This window comes from Rhinolophus ferrumequinum, chromosome 2, assembly GCF_004115265.2.
Source record: "Rhinolophus ferrumequinum isolate MPI-CBG mRhiFer1 chromosome 2, mRhiFer1_v1.p, whole genome shotgun sequence".
Classification (NCBI taxonomy): Eukaryota; Metazoa; Chordata; class Mammalia; order Chiroptera; family Rhinolophidae; genus Rhinolophus; species Rhinolophus ferrumequinum.
Window position 1 is genome coordinate 101,695,551 of NC_046285.1, and position 20,263 is coordinate 101,715,813.

The 20,263-nt window shown below is 37.3% G+C and overlaps 1 protein-coding gene across 1 annotated transcript in view; it reads left to right on the forward strand.

The window, feature by feature from the left end:
- MORC3 (MORC family CW-type zinc finger 3) overlaps nt 1-20,263 on the forward strand; it is a 39,568-nt gene that overhangs the window by 16,891 nt on the left and 2,414 nt on the right. Inside the window, exons 7-16 of the mRNA XM_033127910.1 lie at nt 1,148-1,276; nt 1,482-1,601; nt 3,932-4,029; nt 8,017-8,121; nt 9,665-9,787; nt 9,893-9,967; nt 11,619-11,664; nt 12,664-12,830; nt 15,591-16,479; nt 17,812-17,969. Of these exons, the coding sequence (XP_032983801.1) occupies nt 1,148-1,276; nt 1,482-1,601; nt 3,932-4,029; nt 8,017-8,121; nt 9,665-9,787; nt 9,893-9,967; nt 11,619-11,664; nt 12,664-12,830; nt 15,591-16,479; nt 17,812-17,969 (1,910 nt within the window). The remainder of the gene's footprint in view (nt 1-1,147; nt 1,277-1,481; nt 1,602-3,931; nt 4,030-8,016; nt 8,122-9,664; nt 9,788-9,892; nt 9,968-11,618; nt 11,665-12,663; nt 12,831-15,590; nt 16,480-17,811; nt 17,970-20,263) is intronic.

The window sequence follows — 20,263 nt, forward strand, 5'->3', positions numbered from 1 at the left end:
AGCCCCACGCTGAGGATACATTTGACATTTACAAGTTATTTTTTCTGAGATCCTCGCAATTAAAATGGCAGATATTACTTACTATTCCTTGATATACTGCAACGTGTTATTGAAGTATCTCCTCATTGTCAAGAAAGTCTTGCTCAAGTATGAAATCTGTTTAGAGGCAGCCAGAGAAGATGGTGTGCTTTTAGTGTACCTTAAAGTACAGTGTTTTAAAATACCATTAATGACAAAACATCACCAATTTTGAAATCAGGAATTGGGGAAAAAGTAAGAGAAAAGTTCACATTTTTGTTGTGTTGGACCTTTTAGCTATCCTTCAGTTACTCAATTCATTTCCTTTGGAGAGATTTCTGATACCTTGGAGAGGTAGACAGAGAAGAGCATATTTTAACATGTTTTGGAATGCAAAATTTGGTTAAGATTCTAAAGTAATCTAAACGTTCATGCATTAAGAATTGAAAACACATTTAGGTAACTGCTAATTGTTAAAGTTCAATTTTGAAACAGTACTATGTTTGCCTATTCTGCGTGTTGGTGCATTATTACAATTTTTACTTTTCCAACTTAAAACAGTCCCTCTAGTTTATAAGTTATTTTTTGGTCTAAATAAAATTTATTGGTGCTTTTAAAATTATAACAGCAATACATGCAGTTGACAGAACAGTCAGAAAATATAGTCCTTTTTTGTACATGTGTACATTTTTTAAAAATTAAAATATATCATACCAGACATGCTATTTTGTAACTTTTTTTCACGTAACATATCAATATAGGTCAATAGATTGTTTTCTGCAAATCATTTTTACTGGCTACAGTGTACTGAGTTTATTTTTAACAAAAAGTAATAAAATATTAACTAATAACAGCTTTATAACATACACAAAGGGTGCCAAAAAATTGATACACATTTTAAGAAAGGAAGAAACTATTAAAATTGTAATACTCAATATATACCAATAGCAAAAGATGAATACAAGTCACATGTATACATTTTTTTGGCACCCCCAGTATTATTGAAGAGTTAATGGGTCCTTTATGAAAGCAAGGTGGTAGCGTTCTTTTAAAATACATGCGTAAGTAGTGTTGAACAAATCTATAGATAATTATTTCAAAAGGATAGGTAATTGTTGTGTCTTTGCAGGCTTACTGCAGTATATTGTACCTAAAACCAAGAACGCAGATCATCATACGTGGACAGAAAGTGAAGACGCAGCTAGTTTCAAAGAGTCTTGCCTATATCGAACGTGATGTTTATCGACCCAAATTTTTAGTATCCTTTATTTTCCTTTTTATGATGCTGTATGGAGCTATGTCAGTCAGCTGTATTCCCCCTTCTTTTCTCCTTTCGATGCGGATTCTAATTCTCTCTAATTTTGCCCTTTTTTACGCACTTTTGTACTCAGTAACTAATGAAATAGAAAGGATGATTTGCAGGGAGTGAGGTGGTGTGTTCAAAATTTTTCTTAACATTTAAGACTAAAACAGTGAGAATTACTTTTGGATTCAACTGCAGAAATAAAGATCATTATGGGATAATGATGTATCACAAAAATAGACTCATCAAAGCTTATGAAAAAGTTGGATGTCAGTTAAAGGTAAGCTGAAAATGTCTATATCTTTTATGAAAGAGTAACTTGTTACTGGGTCAAATGTGAAATAATATTCTTTTTGTCTAATGACTTAAATGTCAGTGTTTTTTATTAATATTGGTATGTCCCTTGAATTTAGAATACTTTCATATTAATTTCTCATTTGGTCCTGAATAAACTTAATGAGGGGGACAGAATATTTTGCTTTATCTCTGTTTTATAGATGAGGAAATAGGGTCTAATAAGTAAGTTTCCCTAGACCTAACAATGAGTATGGATCTCAGACATGGATGCAGACCTTTTCCTGCATTTGGCTATGGATCCCTGATTATTTCATGCTGGAATGCAATTGGTGGTTATAGTTAGTGCTGATTCAGTAGCCTGTAAATGCAGTATGATAGGTGATTTACTTTGGAGTTAGTTCCTAAGTATATTAGAGCCTTCCTCCTAAGCCACTTCCATTGTAGAATTTAATTTAGGACGATGAACGTTGTCCCATGTCAGTCTCTTTTTCCTTCACATGTTTTCACAGAAAGGTTTTTTTGGTATGTATGTATTAAGAATTCAGTGATAAATTCTGAAAGTCAGCTTTGTTAAAGGTTCTAAGTCTAGGCGTTTTTTGTTTTCCATTTCTATGACTTTTCTATTCAATCTTACTTCATTCTGAATTCTTCGTAGAATGATGTGAGCTCTGCACAGTATGATAGCGTGGGTTTATTTTGAATATCATTTTAAAGGTTGTAACCCTTACATATTTTACATGATATGAGCTCAGAATACAGCATACAGAATGTTGGGCTCTTTGTAACTACTAATATTGGCCAACAAATTAATCCAACATTCTGGCAACCATGATATTAGGTGTCAATAACTTATTTAAAATGCTAATTTTCATTTGTAATTGGAATAGTAATTGTCACCAGAAATGTTCTATAATTAAGTTTCTGAATTTTACTGGTTATTGAAAATGCATTTTTGGTAATAGGCCTTTTTCTCAAGTGCTTTGGGATTCAAAAGAAATAGTGTATGCTATAAGCAGAATATAAATAATTTCTTTCTTTTACCATTTATGAATTGGACTTAAGTAAGATACATAACTCTTTTCCCCACCCAGTTAAATTTGCATTATGTATAATTTTATAATGACCTTATAAAAAATAGGCTTTTATAACCAACTTTTAATGCTTTTTCTTTACCAGATGATGAATTGGACCTAGTATTTGCATTCTGTGGATTCAATAAACGTTTATTAAATAGGTGTCAGATACCCATCCTTATTGGCCATGCCAAATGCTCTGCGTAAAAAGTTAAGACGCAGAGCTCCATTTGTGAGAGGAATGTGGTGTATCCTGGAGCTTCAGAAAAGGCTCTTTGGAGAAAGTGGTGACTGAGATGATTCTGTACTGTGTCGGAAAGTCTGGCAAGGTCTTTCCAGGCAAATAAAAAAATATTTGAAAGGGAAGGAAAAGGAGCTTCTGAGAGTGACATCACGAAGGGACTAATTTGCTATCTGAACCAGACGATAAGTGGGAGATAGGATAATGGGAGAGACCGGAAGATGAGGCTGGAAAGAAGGTGAACAAGGAGCACACATTGAAGGGTATTGTGGTTTCCAGATGGTAGGAGGTGCGGAACCACCGATGGTTTTTAATAGAGCAGGATTATGATTAGATTTATGTGGTTTCTTTTATAGTCATATAAAGTCTCATGTTATTAAGTTACATGTTCTTTCGATTTTTCTCTTTGTGTAGACCAAGAAGTAAGTTACAGTCACGAACAAAGTACACTTGATAATCACATATAATCATAATATGACTCATAGGCTTTGAGTTCAATATTTTAGTTAGCAGGGTTTAAAAAATAATTTTAATTCAACTGACTCAGGTTTTTATTTTATCACCATTACCAACTGAATGTAATTCTGGACAAACGACTTTAACTTTTATCTGGCAAATGTATGAAACATTATGTGCCAGAGCCTTTGCTAGGCTCTGTGGTGTATAAATGAGTTAGTTATCTGTGGTTTCCACTACCTATGAAGTTGCGTCCCACTAGAGGTGGTCCTTTTTCCCTTGTGTAAAATTGAGGGTGACAATCCTTACCTAATTGGACACTCGACAACAGTGGAAGTGTTTTAGAGGAAGGCTCTAATATATTTAGGAATTGATTCCTAGAAAAGTGAATTAGCTACCCGACACTGTTTTTCTGTCTAAAGTTCATGAGAATCTTACAAGATACAGGAAATGTTGCGTACAAATTATAAATCTTTGTGGAAGGGTAATCATTTTGATCATCATGGCTTATGATTAAAACGCCAATTTCATTTTCTCTTTCAGGCAAACAACATGGGTGTTGGAGTAGTGGGAATTATCGAGTGTAATTTCCTAAAGCCAACTCATAATAAACAAGATTTCGACTATACTAACGAGTACAGGTATGTTACCTAGTTAAATGATTGACTTTTTACAGTTTATTTTGGAAATACTTTCACAACTTTTTCTAAGCTGAATTTTTTCTCTCTTGTGGATATTTTTACATTATAGAACTTTAAGAAAATGGGTAGATGAAAGGCTTGCACAGAAAATACATTTAACCATCGTCTTTTATCCTAGGAATTGTATTATATTCTCTCACAAGTAGAAACTTATTCTCCCCTGTCTTTACTGATGAAGTATTTCTGAGATTTACATACAATAGAGGAAGTTCCTGTTTTCTTGAAGGTATTAATACTTTTTGTGTAGTCATAAAATCCTGAAACTTGGTGTTTAGGTGGGAACTTTAAGGTAATTTAGTCTCATGTATCTTAGACAGAAAGACTCATCCCCCCCATCTCCCCACCCCTGCCCCACCCTAACCTCTTCCCCGCCCCTCCCCTTTTGCGCCCTACCCCCCTCAATTCCTAGTCAAGCCATTGTTCTCAGTCTAGTTGTGGAGAATGCAGCTCACTGGCCCATGTAGGAATCGAACCGGCAACCTCCCGGTGGTACAGCGTTCTAACCACCTGAGCCACCGGGCCGGCCCAGGACTCATATTTTTTACGAGTGGTTAGAAGCCATAGAATAAATATGACTATTAATGTTACTTGTAAATTTAGGAAGCACACAGAGTCCTAGTGAACATAAATTATGGAGTAGAATGCAAACGTCATGTAAATATGTATTTTTGGTAGACTATTATCATAGGCCCTCTCCTCAAATGAACCAATAAAGTGGAAGGAAGGACAAACATTAGAGCAAAATCAGTGAATTAGGGAACACATACAATAAAAGAAAATAAATATTCAGAGGTTAAAATGATAGAAGGTGATTACTAAAAGGGGTAAAAGGACAGTAGGTGTCCAGAACTAGCAAATACAAAAGAGCAGCTATTACATCTAGGCTGAAAAAGAAAAGAATAGACAGTACAGGACCTAGGAGAAAGCCCCTCGGCCCCTGAAGTGAGAGATGCAGATTTCTTGTAGAGGTGGTAAACACAGGAATAATCTACCATGTTTCCCCAAAAATAAGATGATGTCTTACATTAATTTTTGCTCCAAAAGACGCTTTAGGGCTTATGTTCAGGATATGTCATCCTGCAAAATCATGCTAGGGCTTATTTTCCGGTTAGGTCTTATTTTTGGGGAAACATGTTACCTGCCTTAGCAGGAAACTTGCAGAAGGCCTGGCCAGTAAAGTCTGTACACTTGGCCTCCTGTTGCCAGTGGCTGTGGTGGGCTGGGGCTAGTTGTGGAGATCTGTCTGCCCAAGGATCCGGGCATGCAAGAACTGGTCTCTTGCTGGCGTGCAGAGCATGGCCTCTGGGCAGCAGCCAAATTATAGCAGCGAGAACCCGATTAATTACCAAAACCTAAAAGACAAGTGTCTCTCTCGTGCCATCAACCAGCAGGTTCATTGCCCACTAACCCAGTTTAACATTGCTGAGGCTGGCAAAGGATAAATGTTTACAGGATCAAGCAATAGTATCACAGATCTGAGCAAGAAAGACTGGAATTGGAGCCGAGAGACTATAGGTAGACAACTGACACAATCAAAAAGGCTGAAGTTTATTCTTTGATAAGATTAATAAAGTCTGTAAGCATCTGGGAAGACTAAGGACATAAAGGAGAAAAATGGTCCATATTGGAAATGCAAAGGAGGACATTATAGATCTACAGAGGAAAACCATATCAAAGGTGTAGCGTGAGTAATTTTACACCATTTTAGATGATAATGAATTTTTACACCATTTTAGATGATATGAACACATTTCTTTGAAACTGAATTAATTTTTAGAAAACTTACCACATATTAAATTCAAACATTTAAGGAAGAAGTGGCACGAGTCCTACACAGACTCTTTATAAAGGTTTTACGAGGCCGCATAACGTTAGCAGTGAGCTCATGGACACAAGGAAGGAAATTGACGTCAATCTCTCATCAAGATTATCATGATCTTAATTAAAATAATAGCAAATACCATCCAGTGACATGTGAAAAGGATAATACATTAAAACCAAGCTACATGGGTGGTTTTTAATTTTCAAAAATTGATGTTATCCATCACATTGATGTTAAGAAAAGGAAACTCATGGTTATTTTCATAGGTACAGAAAAAGCACTGGATAAATCACAACACCCATTTGTGATTTAGGAGAAAAAAGAACATTTACAAAAAACATTAATTGAAAGGGCATAGTAACAATATAGAGTATTTACGAAAAAACAGCAAGCATTATTTCTAATGGTGAATTATTGATAACTTCCCCCCAAGAGTGAGAATGAGACAGGTTATCAGCAGTTCATCATTGTTCTTGAGGAAATAACCAGTACAATAAGGCAAGAAAAAGAAAGTTACTTGTTGGAAAGTGTTGGAAAGGCAGAAATAAAATTTTTCTGTAGAGGATAATATTTAAGTGTATAGAAAGTCCAAAATAATCTGCAAATTGAAATTAATAAAGGAACAAGTAATAATATAGTCTAAGGTTGCTAGATATGAAGTATTCAGAAATCAGTTGTATTTCTGTATTCTAGCAACCACAGAAAAACAACATGAAATTTTAAAAAATAACATCAAAAAATAAGAACCATGGAGTAATAAAATATGCAAAGACCTCAACACACTGAAAACTACAAAACATTGTGGAATGAAATTTAAGACCTGAATAAGTAGATCTACCAGGTTCACGAATTGGAATACTGGGTATTGTAAAATGTTGATTTTTCTCCAAAATTAAATGCAGTTGTTGAAAAACAAACAAAAAACCAAAACAAAACAGCAGGTGTGTATGGGTGTTGATATATGAATATGCTTATTCTAAATTTTACGTGGACAGTCAGAAGACCAAAGATGGTTAAGACAATCTTTAAAGAACAACAAAGCAAGAGGACTTACACTGCTAAATATCAACACTTATAAAGCTGTGCGTATTAATGAAAGACAGTCTAGTGAAATTTAGTAGAGAAGCCAGAACAAACCCCCACTTTTCATACCTACAGTCACCCAATTTAATACAGGTTACATTATAATGTAGTGAGAAAATGATCACCTTTCCAAAAATGCTGGGTTACCAGGCTATCTGTGTGGATAAAATAAACTTTAACTCCTACCTCTCAAGTGGAAAAACCAGTTCTAGATAGATTGTAGACCTATATGAGAAGGGCAAAAACAAAATAGAAGCCAGAATATTTTCATAACGGGCAAAATTGGAAAAATTATCTACACTGAGTAAAACAGCAAATGTTGGCAAGACATAGGGCAGTTGGAACTCACATATTGCTGGTGGATGCGACAATTGTTAATCATTTTTAAAAACAATTAGGCTCTATCAAATAAATGCATTGCAACAAAAAATGCAACAAAAGAAATTGGCATTTAGGTGAAGTCTTCATATGTTAAATGAGTACATCAACTAAATGGGTGCAGTCTCATGGACTGAGCAATGGAGGTGATGAGAAAAAGAAATGAGGAAGAACTGTGGCCTTAGTTTTACTTATCTCACTCAGTGCCATTGATTTGCTTTTTAACATTGTGAGAAAAGTAAAAGTCTTAATTGTGGGACAGAAGCTATTTGAAGTATACTTGGTGGTAATGAACGCATACTTTGATAAGCCAAAAGAATGAGTTCTAATTTGAATTAAAGCTTGTAAGGTTGGGGTTGAAAGAGAGCCTGTGGTTCTCCCAGTAATTGATCAACAACATGCTTTCGCAACAGGGACTCAAAGCATTATTTTGTGTCTTATTTCCTAGATAATCCTGGCTCTGCTCTAGGAACTTAACGTAGAAAATTGCCATTACACTGAGTGCTGTTCATTAACTATACCTTTTGGAGTCCTCCCCACCAGTGTCCACATGCTTGTTGTTAGGTTATTTATGCTTTCTCTGTGTTTGAGAAAGATTTAATATCATTCTTTTTAAAATTGATTTTATAACTTACTTTTTTAAGGCTTACAATAGCAGCACTAGGAGATAAACTGAATGATTACTGGAATGAAATGAAAGTGAAGAAACATGCAGAATATCCTATAAATATGCCAGTTGAAGATATACAGTAAGTACATTAAGAAAAAAATCAACCCACTCTAATCAAGATGTAATGTTGGAAGGTATAGTGATTGTACAGTGTTTGCAGTTGACTTCTAACCCATAGTAAGAAAAGTTCTATAACCTGAATCAACACACTGTAAAATGAACGAATGAATATGTGCATTTGCACATATACATAAAAGATTCATGAAATAGTCTACCCATTTGTTGTGTGTTATCGTTTATTTCATTGAAAAAATGCATATCTTGACCCATTAAATTGATTTCATAATCCACTAATGGATGGCATCTCATAGTTTGAAAACCCTGGTGTTGTGTAATAGGATCATTAGTGTAAAGCCAGACTTGAGTTTGATTCTAGTTCTGCTGCTTAAGCAACTATGTGACATTGAACATGTTACTCGGCCTCTTACAAGGTTCCATTTTCTCATTTGTAAAATGGGAACATTAGTAGCATTTACCTCCTAGAGCTGTAAGACATGCGTGATAGGCACTCAGAAACACAGCTAGCACATAGTAACAGTCCTACGAATGAGTAATGATTAATGGGAAGATGTTCAAGATATATAATGAAAAAGCTGCAACTCAATGCGTTGATTTCCCATTGTATTTTGTGTGTGTGTCCATATATACATGCATAATGTAATTTCCTGAAACAAGGAGTTTATGTTTACTTTATAAACTTCTGAATTGTTTGAAGTTTTATATAACTAAATGCATTTTTTAAAAACTAGATTTAAAAAATTATTGGCGTTAAGGTGAAGTCTTCATATGTTAAATGAGTCTACATCAATTCTTTACAAGATTGTTTGTAATTTTTATTTAGATTTTTTTCCAAGTCTTTATTGACCAAAAAAGTTGTAACATTTCAGACTTTATTCAAATGCACAAATAGTAACATAGGGCACTCACAAGCAACAGGCATGGTCCCTAACATCTGGATCAAAGGCCATGCTGGAGGGTGTAGGTGTCCTCTTGGCCCTGCTTTTTCAGCATCTCTGTCCCTTCTTCCCCTGCACCCCTGAGATCAGTTAGAATTGTGCAAAAACAAAGTCATCTAGAGGAGGTTGGGCCCCACGGATCATAACTTTAAGTGATGAAAGTATGAAAGTACTTTATGAACTGAAAGAATATATAAATTTTAGCTATTCAGAGATGTGCTATTTCCTGTACTTGAGTGGTTTATTGTGCTAGTAAGTATAGGTTTGACATTATAGATGCTAACTTAATAAAAATTTTTAGAGCAAGGCATAGGAAATATTTTCTTGTTTGAGTTTTTATTATAGAACATTTAATAATATTCTCTTAAACAATACATTTATGTCACCTTTCTTAAATTGGCTTGTCATTTTTAACCTTTTGAAAGTAACCAAAATTGTTGTTTTTAAAAATTTAACTGGATGCACACAATAATAATATCACAGAATTTTCAGGGACAGGATTAAATAATAGGGGCATTTTATGGTGGAAATGATACAGAAAATCTAAGGGAAGTATAAGTAGTATTCATGCTTCCATGCTAATGTTTTGCTGTTGTTTTGTTACAGGAAACGCCCTGATCAGACATGGGTTCAGTGCGATTCCTGCCTAAAGTGGCGAAAATTACCCGATGGGATAGATCAACTTCCAGAAAAATGGTATTGCTCCAATAACCCTGACCCACAGTTCAGGTACCATATAGTTGGTAGTACCCTTTCTGGAAAGGTAGAAAATGTTGTTCAGGAGGTATGAATAGGCGCTGGTGACCTGTTATTTCCTGTGATTTTTCTGACTAGAAATTGTGATGTTCCAGAAGAACCTGAAGATGAGGATTTGATGCATCCCACTTACGAGAAAACCTACAAAAAGAAGTGAGTGTTGTATTAATTAAAGTGTGGTGGGAAAACAATTAATGCCCGAACCATCAATAGTAGTGTGTCTGCTGTATTAGTTGATGCTTCTCCAAGATAAAGCTACCGTGTTTCCCCGAAAATAAGATCGGGTCTTATGTTAATTTTTGCTCTAAAAGACCCATTAGGGTTTATGTTGAGGGATGTCATCCTGAAAAATCATGTTAGGGCTTATTTTCCGGTTAGGTCATATTTTCCGAAAAACGGTCCAGTGAGTGGATCCTTGAATAATGTGCGGGTAGGAGCGCCGACCCCCTCCCATGCCACCCCCTTCCACAACCCCACCATCAAAAATCTGAGTGTGGGTGTGGCTGGATGGCTCAGTTGGTTAGAGCACAAGCTCTTAACAAGGTTGCCGGTTCAATTCCCATATGGGATGGTGGGCTGCACCCCCCTGCAACTAAGATTGAAAATGGCGACTGGACTTGGAGCTGAGCTGCGCCCTCCACAACTAGACTGAAGGACAATGACTTGGAGCTGATGGGCCCTAGAGAAACACATAGTTCCCCAATATTCCCCAATTTAAAAAAAAAATCCAAGTATAACTTACAGCTCGCTCTCTGCTCACATGGTTGGTTGAATCTACACATGTGAAACCTGGGGATGTGGAGGTCTGCCTGGATGTTACTGAAAAAAATCCTTGTGTAAGTGGACCTGTGTAATTCAAACCTGTGTTGTTCAAGGGTCAATAGTACAGCCAAAAAAAATTATAACCCAGAAAAGATTTTGATGTGGAGTGCGTAGTATCAGCTGCTTTTTACAAAAAGTTGATGATATGGATACCTGCTGGTTTTTCACCTGCTGTTGTTGCTGTCCTATATACAAGTCAGGTGCAGACAGGATAGTTTGTCTTTTTGGGCCACGCACAGATGCGTCGTAAGTAAACACTGCCCGTTCTGAGCTTATGGTCTACCAGGGCAGGTGAGACGAGTGTTACCAATTAGAAGTTGACGGGTCCGGGAAAGGCACAGTCCAGTCTTGTCGGGAAGCCCGCAAGGAGAGACTACTTCTGGCTGGGCACGGAGCGGGCAGGACGGATCAGGAAAATTCATGAAGCATATGTTTGTAATAGACCTTGAAGGATGGCTAGGATGAGAATGTACAGGGAACAATAATATGCGGCTTGACTAAAGTAAATACGTGAATGGGCCCAGTGGAAAATGGGGGTGGGCCAGAGAAGTTGGGTCGGTGATGGAGGCTAGTCAGCCATGGTGAACTTGGGGCTAATTGTGCTGCACGCAGAAGGCCGAGTTCCCGAAGAACTTCCAGGTAGTTTTGATTTATTTTGCACTGTTTTTGAAGATAAATTCAGTAGGACTGGAAGTAAAGAAACCAGTTAGAAGCCTGTGTGTGGTATTCCTGGTCAAAGGCCTGAAAACAACAGGGGTGGAGGAAAGTGGGAGGCAAACAGTAGGGTGTCATTGAGATAAGTGGAAAGTGTTCCCCTGCCTAAGGGCTTACTACTGATTATAGTGGAATGGAAGCAGAGTTTCGTGTGTATGTGTGAATGGCTAATATGCCAGATATGTCATTGGAAGACTAAACTGAAGAATAATGAAGTAAATTTAAATGTATTTCTTTTTTTCTTTTTCTTTTTTTCTTTTTTTTTAAGAGACAGGGAAAAAATCAGGATCAGGCACCTGGAAAGGATCCCTCAGGTAATGAACCTTCCATTTTATAGCTGTATCTTATACTGGGTAGTCATTAGTTTAACAAGTGATTTTAAAGCTTAGGAGTCACTTAACAAATTAAAGTGATTTTGTTCATTCAGTTCACATAATTCCTCTTTTCTTGTACCCTTCCTTGCCCTCCTTCCCAACCCGAACTTTTTAACCCAACAACTTCATTCAGACTGTTCAGTTTTATTATTTAGTTGGGCATCCTCTGAGAAAAGGCAGACATTCTTTTAAGAATCTTGTTGTTAGTGAGGCAGTCAAGGAAAAATGGACAGGAACACCCAGGGAGCCATTCTTTTATTTCTAACCTGGACCAAAGCCATGGTGTTTTCTTTCTCTTTGTTGACCACTCTCACTGGCTCTTCCATGTCGTAATGCCGAATGGTGTTAAGGAGCCTTTTCTGAATTTATGGGGAGGTAGTCTTACTTGTCCTATAAGAAGTTTGGGTCTGTAAGAAGGTGTGGTTTTTTGCTTACTATTACACTGAAATGTTTTCTTATATAAAGGCTGAGGGTTTGAAGGTGAGAGCAAATCTGGAGGAAAAAGAATAGTGGGCTTAACTTTGGTTTTTAAAGACTGTATCTTTATGACTCTATCTTCGGTTTCTTTCTCTTAGAAAAGTTTTTATTTTATCTCAATAAGCCCTATATATAGTACAGGGCCATCAAATCCTTCTGTTAAAAGCCAAATAGTACATTATTTTAGGCTTTGTGGGCCACATACGGCCTCTGTTGCTTGCATAGTCTTTGCCTGTTTTGTTGTCTTGTTCACACCTTAAAAAATGTAAAACCATTCTTAGCTCACCTGCAGGACCGATTTGGCTCATGGGCCAGTTTGTTGTTCTCTAGTGTAGCATAAGGAAGTTACAGGGTTAGTTCACAGCATCTTCTGGAATAAGGGGAAAGGGGAAAATAGTGCCTTGTTTGGGCCATGGCACATTGAAAAAATTACTCTAAGATCAATTTTTCTCCCTCCAACAGATTTCTACGGCTGACCTGTTGGGGACAACCGCGATGTCAAGTCAGAGCTTTTCTTCTGTGAAGGAAAGTATTCCAAGAGGACATCTTTCAGAATCAGTAAATACTTATGCAAAAAAACTTATAAATAATCACCGAGGTTCACCTCAGTCTGACCCTGAGAGCAATAGGTCAGTGGCTAAATGTGTTTTTCCATTTGGGGGTTGAATATTTAACAGAGCCTTTATTTGGCACTTCTATGAAAATAATGCGTTTGTAAGAAATTTAGTTTGCATATAAAAAATCTTATGGACAAGTTACCTTGCTTTTATTGTCTAAACTTACCCCACCTCACTTATGCCACCTATTTAAATAAATATTAAGTATATTTATTGTGGAATTTGATCAAATTGTCATTTCTGAGATTCTGTATATTATGAAAATTCCTGTTTTTAAGATTATAAGTATCTAAGAAAAACATGAATTATTAACAAAAGAACATTATAATATCAAGTATGACCAGTAAGTTCTTATCGTAGCTTGTGGCACGCTGTGTATTTTAGATGAATGGTTGGAGAAGGAAGAGAGAAAGAAAAGTATGAGCGATGTGGGAATTGAACAGTTAGCTTTCTTTACTAGAATGGTCAGGGAAGGCTTTATGATGAGGTGATACTTAGGTTGGTTCCTGAAATTCTGAAAGCAGTACTCTGCACAAGTGACCCAATCAAAGGAATAGAGTGAACACAGGTGAAGAAGAACAAGCATAATGCCGATGAGCTATCACACTGACTATCCCTGATGTCTGTTGTTAAAAGAGAAACTTTGAAACAGGGTTCTCTGAGATAGTGAGGCCAGATTTTTCTGAGAGGTTTTGTAGCCTTCATCAAATTCTCAAAGGGATTTTTGACCTCAGGAAAGATTAGAAATAACCTTTAGGCATATGTACATCAAGGAAAACATGTTCTAAAATGGTTTTCCGTTTATAGCCCACATTTTGGGGACTTGTTTTGGGGCTCAATTGTCACTTAACTAAGAACTTGTGTCAATTTTTTTTTTCACCAGTCTTCTTAATATTCTTGGTTTTTCTTCATAAAGATGGTTCCAGACAAAGTAAGAAAAAGTAAAATCTGTAAAGTTTACAGACAAAAGATAATGGAATTTATTTTTTAAAGTGTCTGCCATCAAAATGGAAGAAAAGAATAGAGTGAAAACTTTCATTAATTTTTAAAGCCTATATTCTCAAATTCATAGAGCCAAAGTCTGTGGAAAGATCTAAAATAAATCTTGAGAAAGACAAATAGGAATTAGCCTGGTAAGAGAAATATTAGGGCAACTGCCAAAGAACTGATTAACTACAGAGATCCCTAGACAAGTTTCAGAACTTAGAAGCATCAGGTACTCCTGAAGTGGGGAAGCAGGGCTGAGTAACAGGAAGCTTATTTGAAAGTTTAAGAGTAGTTCCCTACAGCTCTTCTTAACTTGCAAAGTCTGGAATGGCTGCTTCTCTTCTGTATCAGATGGTGGGACGTTTTCTTACTAGAGAAGTTTTTACTGTTGAAGATGTGGGTGAGCCACTGTTTTGAAAATAGAAGGAGGAAATGAAAGTTCAAATACTGAATGATGAGAAGTCCCCTCCCTTTCTTCCCTCAACTGGGCTCCCAAGAGAAAAGTCCTAGATGACAACAACAGTTTGAGCACCCTTGAATCACAAGCCCAGCCCTCATTGCTTCTAGTCACTGTCACTCTGAAATAATAGATAGATAGCCAAGGATCACCAGATGTACAAAAACCAAGGGAGTAGAAGAAACCATGTGAAATTTATTGGAAGGTGGGTAGTTGTTGAGCAGGTAAATCTCAGAGCAAAAAGATAAACAGTGGGCAGGTAGGAAGAAGACAAAGTACAGGAGGATCAACATTTGAATAAGGGAATTTCAGCATGTGAAATCAGAAAAAAAGGGGGGAGGAAATAATGTAAGCAAGATTTAATTTCTGCTAAATAGACAGCGTAATGTTTGGGAAAAGATCCATTCTAAGTAACATCATGAAATTCTAGAACACCATGGAAAAGAGATTTTTTCTTCTTTTTTTTTTAGAGAGGAAAAACACACATAACCTGCAAAAGATCAGGAATCTGAATGGCAAACACTGAATGGTAGATAGCAATGGGATGTGCTTTTAGTTTTAAGAACGTAATTTCCAACCTGGAAGTCTATGTAAAAAAAAAACTAAGCCAGCAGTCAACTTGAGAGGTGACTAAAAATTCTCATCATGTGAAATTTTACGTTTTTTATGTCCTGTGTACCCTTTCTGAAGATTTTATTGGAGATTGTGCCTCCGTGATAGGAGAGAGTAAGCCCAAGAAAGGGAAATCTTTTAAAATCAAGGAAATACGAGATCTAAGACATAAGGCCCAAATAGCAAATCAGAACAAATATCCCTCTGTGTGGGGCAAAAAGTAACCAATAGGTGAGAAGTTCACAGAAAATTAAGCAAATAAAGAAAAAGAGGCAATTTTTAATGCAGGGAGAAATTATTTTACATTAAAGGATAGGGCATGCTAGTTTACTTTGTGGCTCACATTTGATCACTGGATGTCCCTGCATATTATTATCATGGGCAAGGTGAGTGGCAGCGCCTTTCACAAAAGCAGATCTGGGGTGGGGGTGGGGTTCTGTTTTGGACATGTGTGCATTGAAATGCCCAAGGACATCAGATGAAGAAATGTTTGGCCGTATGTAGATCTGGTATGTAAAGAGATCCCAACAGTCTTTTTTCCTCATCTGTAAAAGGAAAAAGCAATCTTTACTTCATTAAATCATCAGGCAGTACTGTGTAATATATCAGTTTTTTTTAAAAATAAGCATGGGTATTTCTTAGAAATTCAAGGTCATCTATTTTTGTCCCTATCTATATTTTGTAATCTTATATTTTATATATAAAATTTTTTCCAGCATGAAACGGAGACTTTCTACTCATTCCTCAATTTTGAATACAAAGATTCGCAGATTGAGTAATCAAGCATTTGAAAATCCAGCTTATAAAGATGATGATGATGAAGATGTCATCATCTTAGAAGAAAACAGTACTCCCAAGCCTGCAGTGGAACCTGACGTTGAAGTGAAATCGGAACAGACTCACATGGAGCAAAGTAGTGTGGTGGTCAAGCCGATGGGGGACACTGAACCTTGTGGCCAGACCAGTTCAGCAGGCACCTCAGCAGCCAGCTGTGAACCGGGAACTGCTGTGGCCACCCAGACAGAAGTACCAGGTTTAGTTGTCAAAAAGGAAGAAACTATTGAAGATAACATAGATGCAAGAAATGATACAGCTATCCTGCCATCCTGTGCGGAAGCTGAAGGAAAGCCGCATGAAACCCCGGAAACCTTCGATAAATCTGTGGGTGATGCTGGGTCCCAGTTAGATGTACTGAGAAATGAGATGCTTCAAGTCACCCAAGAAAAAGAAAATTACAAAAGACAATGTGATATGTTTATTGACCAGATCAGAGTATTACAACAGAGGATACTGGAAATGAACAACAAATACGTGAAGAAGGAAACTTGCCACCAGTCTACCGAAACTGATGCTGTATTTTTACTTGAAAGTATTAATGGCAAATCTGAAAGTCCAGACCACATGGTATCTCAGTATCAGCAAGCTCTGGAAGAAATAGAAAGGCTGAAAAAACAGTGTAGTGCTTTGCAACATGTAAAGACTGAATGTAATCAGTGTTCCAACAATGAGAGTAAAAGTGAAGTGGATGAAATGGTTGTGCAGCTTGATGATGTGTTTAGACAGCTGGACAAATGCAGTATTGAGAGGGACCAGTATAAAAGTGAGGTGAGTTCTACCATTCAACATGACGATGGTCGTGGGAAGCCAGGGGCCTCAGAACCTTAAAGAACTGCCTGCTGCCAGATTGGAATAAGTCACGTAGCATTTCCGTTTATTGGCTGTCTGGTACTCCACCGGTTCTCAACTGGGGAGTGGCCCTCCTGGCGTCACATGGCAATGTGGAGGGGTAGTTTCAGTTCTTAACAGGTCTTGAGATGAGCATTGCTGGGATTGAATGGGTGGTGACCGGGTAAATGTCCTGTAGTGCACAGGACATTGCTGTACGAGGAAGCTTTGTCCTGCTCGGAATCCCATGTTATTCCCATGGAGACACACAGTTGCTAAATAAGGTGGGAACTTCACATCCATTATTAATGAGGCTCATGATAACTGTACAAGGTAGATGATGATACCCTCCTGTTATAGATGCACCTGTAGTACTTAGGATTAGATTCGTTTGCAGGTGACAAACCCCAAACAACAGTGGTGGCTCTGCAGTCATCAGAGACGCAGGCTCCTTCTCCATTGTTGCTTTGCTTCACCATGTACAGTTGTGGTCTGGGATGACTTTTCAGGTCCAGCCATCATATATCTACATTCCAGCAGCAGGAGAGAGGAAGGGTGCGGTACTGAAAGTTGCTTACATTCCATCTGTCAGAACTTAGTCACCTGGCTGATGGGTGCCTTGGAAATGTAGTCTCTATTCAGAGGTTCTTTTACGGAGGAAGAGGAGATTTAGATATCAGGAGACAAGAAGTAGCCTCCGTCCATGCCCCCAATTCAAATTTGTGTAGCTCCTTTAAAAAAAAATATCTGTTGTCTGTCATATTTACATGCTGTTTGAGAGGATGGTTTCTCTGCTAAAAAGAGTTTAGAAGTGACAGTACTGCTACTTCTTCCTGGAAATACTGCTGACATTACTCCTTGTTCAGACATTAATCTTGATGTGTTGGTGTGGGAGCTAAATGACAAAATATGTAAAAATCAATAGAAGCTTTGTGTTAGAACTTAGAGCTGGTAGGTGAGTGCAAAAAATGAAAGCTACTGTGATGTCAACAGAATTTAGGCATTTTTATCTTGTGTTTTCAGTTTTTTAGGTACCATTTGTTTTCAGTTAAGCAGTGATTGATTCACATTTTGTATTCTTTCAGTGCAAAAGATGTAGAGGTGAAACTAAACAAATGAAGCTTTGTTTATAGAAAGCTATTGGGGCTTTTTTGTCTAATGTTTTTTGATGTAATTTTCATCAAGCAGGCTTTCTACATTTCTTAGCTTAAATTTGCACTTTGATATTCGTATTTTGAAATTTTACAGTTAAAGTAATTTTTTTTTTGTCAGGTTGAATTATTGGAAATGGAGAAATCACAAATTCGTTCACAGTATGAAGAACTGAAAACTGAAATTGAACAATTAAAATCCACAAGTCAACAGACAGGAACAGATGTTTCAACTTCAAGTAACATTGAGGAGTCTGTAAATTATGCTGATGGGGAAAGGTAATTTTAAATGAGACATTTCACTGTGGCTGCAATTCCGGTTATTCGCTAGCACACATCAAACAGCTGTTGTTCTAGCCAAAGAAGTTATTAACTGTGATCCTACTTTTGGGAGAAAAGTGAAAATTAAGCTAGATTTTGAAGAATGGGGTGAATTTGGCCATGACTATATGACAAGGGACTATTTCATGAAACTTACATTTTCACCTTCGTTTCTTTTACTTCTGTGCTTAGCATCATTTCTTTATGGTTTGCTGTCCTCATTTTACTATGTGCCCTCCCCAATCTTAACTTTTAGGATATCAGCGAGTTACTAAAAATTGCCATACTACAGATGATTATTGGGAAGTAGTTCTGTGAGAAGAAGAAAATAGCAAGTGAATGATTACCCTGCCTCAGTAAGATATAAAATGTGCTTGGGGTTTTGTTTTGATTTTGAGAGTGGGGGAAACAGAAATTCATGTGGGAAGGGCGCCAGTGTTGGTGCTGTGTTGATGGCTTACCATTGAGAAATAGTCATTAGGGCTAAAAGTGTGCACTTCTTCCTGCTAATACTACGATAGGATTTCAGACTTAAAAGGTACTGCTGTTGAGAAATAGTCTCCTACCATCCTCACTTGATATCAGTTGTATTATTACTTTGTTTTTTAGCTTAAGTTTTTAAAGGTTTTCATTAAATATGTTGATGGAAATAGAATAGAGCAGTACATACAAACATGGAAGACAAAGGATCATAAAAAACTCCCAGCTGGGGTTTCAAAAAAAGGGAACCACAAGAATCCATGGTGCATTGAAATGCAAATGCTTGGTCCCCAGTGCAGTTTATTATATTGGAAACTTTGAAACAATCTCCAGACTCTTTTTTTTAAATTTTTATTGGGGAATATTGAGAAACTGTGTGTTTTTCCAGGACCCATCAGCTCCAAATCAAGTTGTTTTTCATTTTTTTTCAATCAGTCTAGTTGTGAAGGGCTCAGCTCAGCTCCAAGTCAAGTTGTTGTTTTTCATTATAATTGTGGAGGGCGCAGCTCACTGGCCCATGTGGGAATCGAACCCGTGACCTGGGCGCTATGAGCACTGCTCTCTAACCACTGAGCAAACTGGCCACCCCCAGTGATTCTCCTGCACACTAAACTTTGAGTAACGGATGATCTTTTAGACCTATGCTTTCCAAAATATTAATAGTATAGTCGCATGTGGCTACTGACACTTGAAATCTAGCTAGTCTGAATTGAGGTTTGCTTTAAGTATAAAATACACACTAAGAGATTGAAAGCCCTAGTATGAAAAAAGAAAAAAAAAGAATGTAAAATACCTCATTAAAATATATTTTGATTATTTGATGAAATGATAATATTGTAGCTACATGCAGTTAACTAAAATATATAACTAAAATTAAGTTGTTTCATTTTTTTTTTTTTTTTTTTAAGATTTTATTGGGGAAGGGGAACAGAACTTTATTGGGGAACAGTGTGTACTTCCAGGACTTTTTTCCAAGTCAGGTTGTTGTCCTTTCAATCTTATCTGTGGAGGGTGCTGTTCAGCTTCAAATTGTCCTTTCAGTCTTTGTGGAGGGCGCGGCTCAGCTCCAGGTCCAGTTGCCGTTGCTAGTTACAGGGGGCACAGCCCACCATCCCTTGTGGGAGTTGAACCGGCAACCGTGAGGTTGAGAGAACATGCTCCAACCAACAGCCATCTGGGAGCTCAACGGCAGCTCAGGTCAAGGTGCCGTGTTCAGTCTTAGTTACAGGGGGCGAAGCCCACCATCCCTTGCGGGACTCGAGGAATCGAACCAGCAGGTTTCGAAGTTAGGAGCATGGAGCTCTAACTGCCTGAGCCACCGGGCCGGCCCCTCATTTTATTGTTTAGTTGAACTATTTGAACATTTTAAATTGTGTATGGCGCCGGCACTGTTTCTCTTGGACAGTGCTGTTTCATGCACTAAAAATAGGAATCTGTGACATGTCTGGTAGAAGGGAGGAATTAGCCAGGGACAATGAAAGACAATCAAAGAAAGGATGGGTAAGAGGGAAGGTCGTAGGGTCACACTAGTCTTTCTTTTGTCTACTTTTCATTTAGATAAAAGGTTTTGGTTAATGACAAAGTGGGTATTCTTGGTAGGACATAGTATGGTTACTAATTTCTGCAAAACAAAGCAGAAAAATATTTGGACCATGTGCCTCTGATGGAAGATGATTGTGAAAGCTTGGACAAACAACGGCTGGCATGAGAATGATGTAAAATTTTATCAAAGGTCCAAGTGGAATCTTAGCACACAAGCCAACAAAACGTGT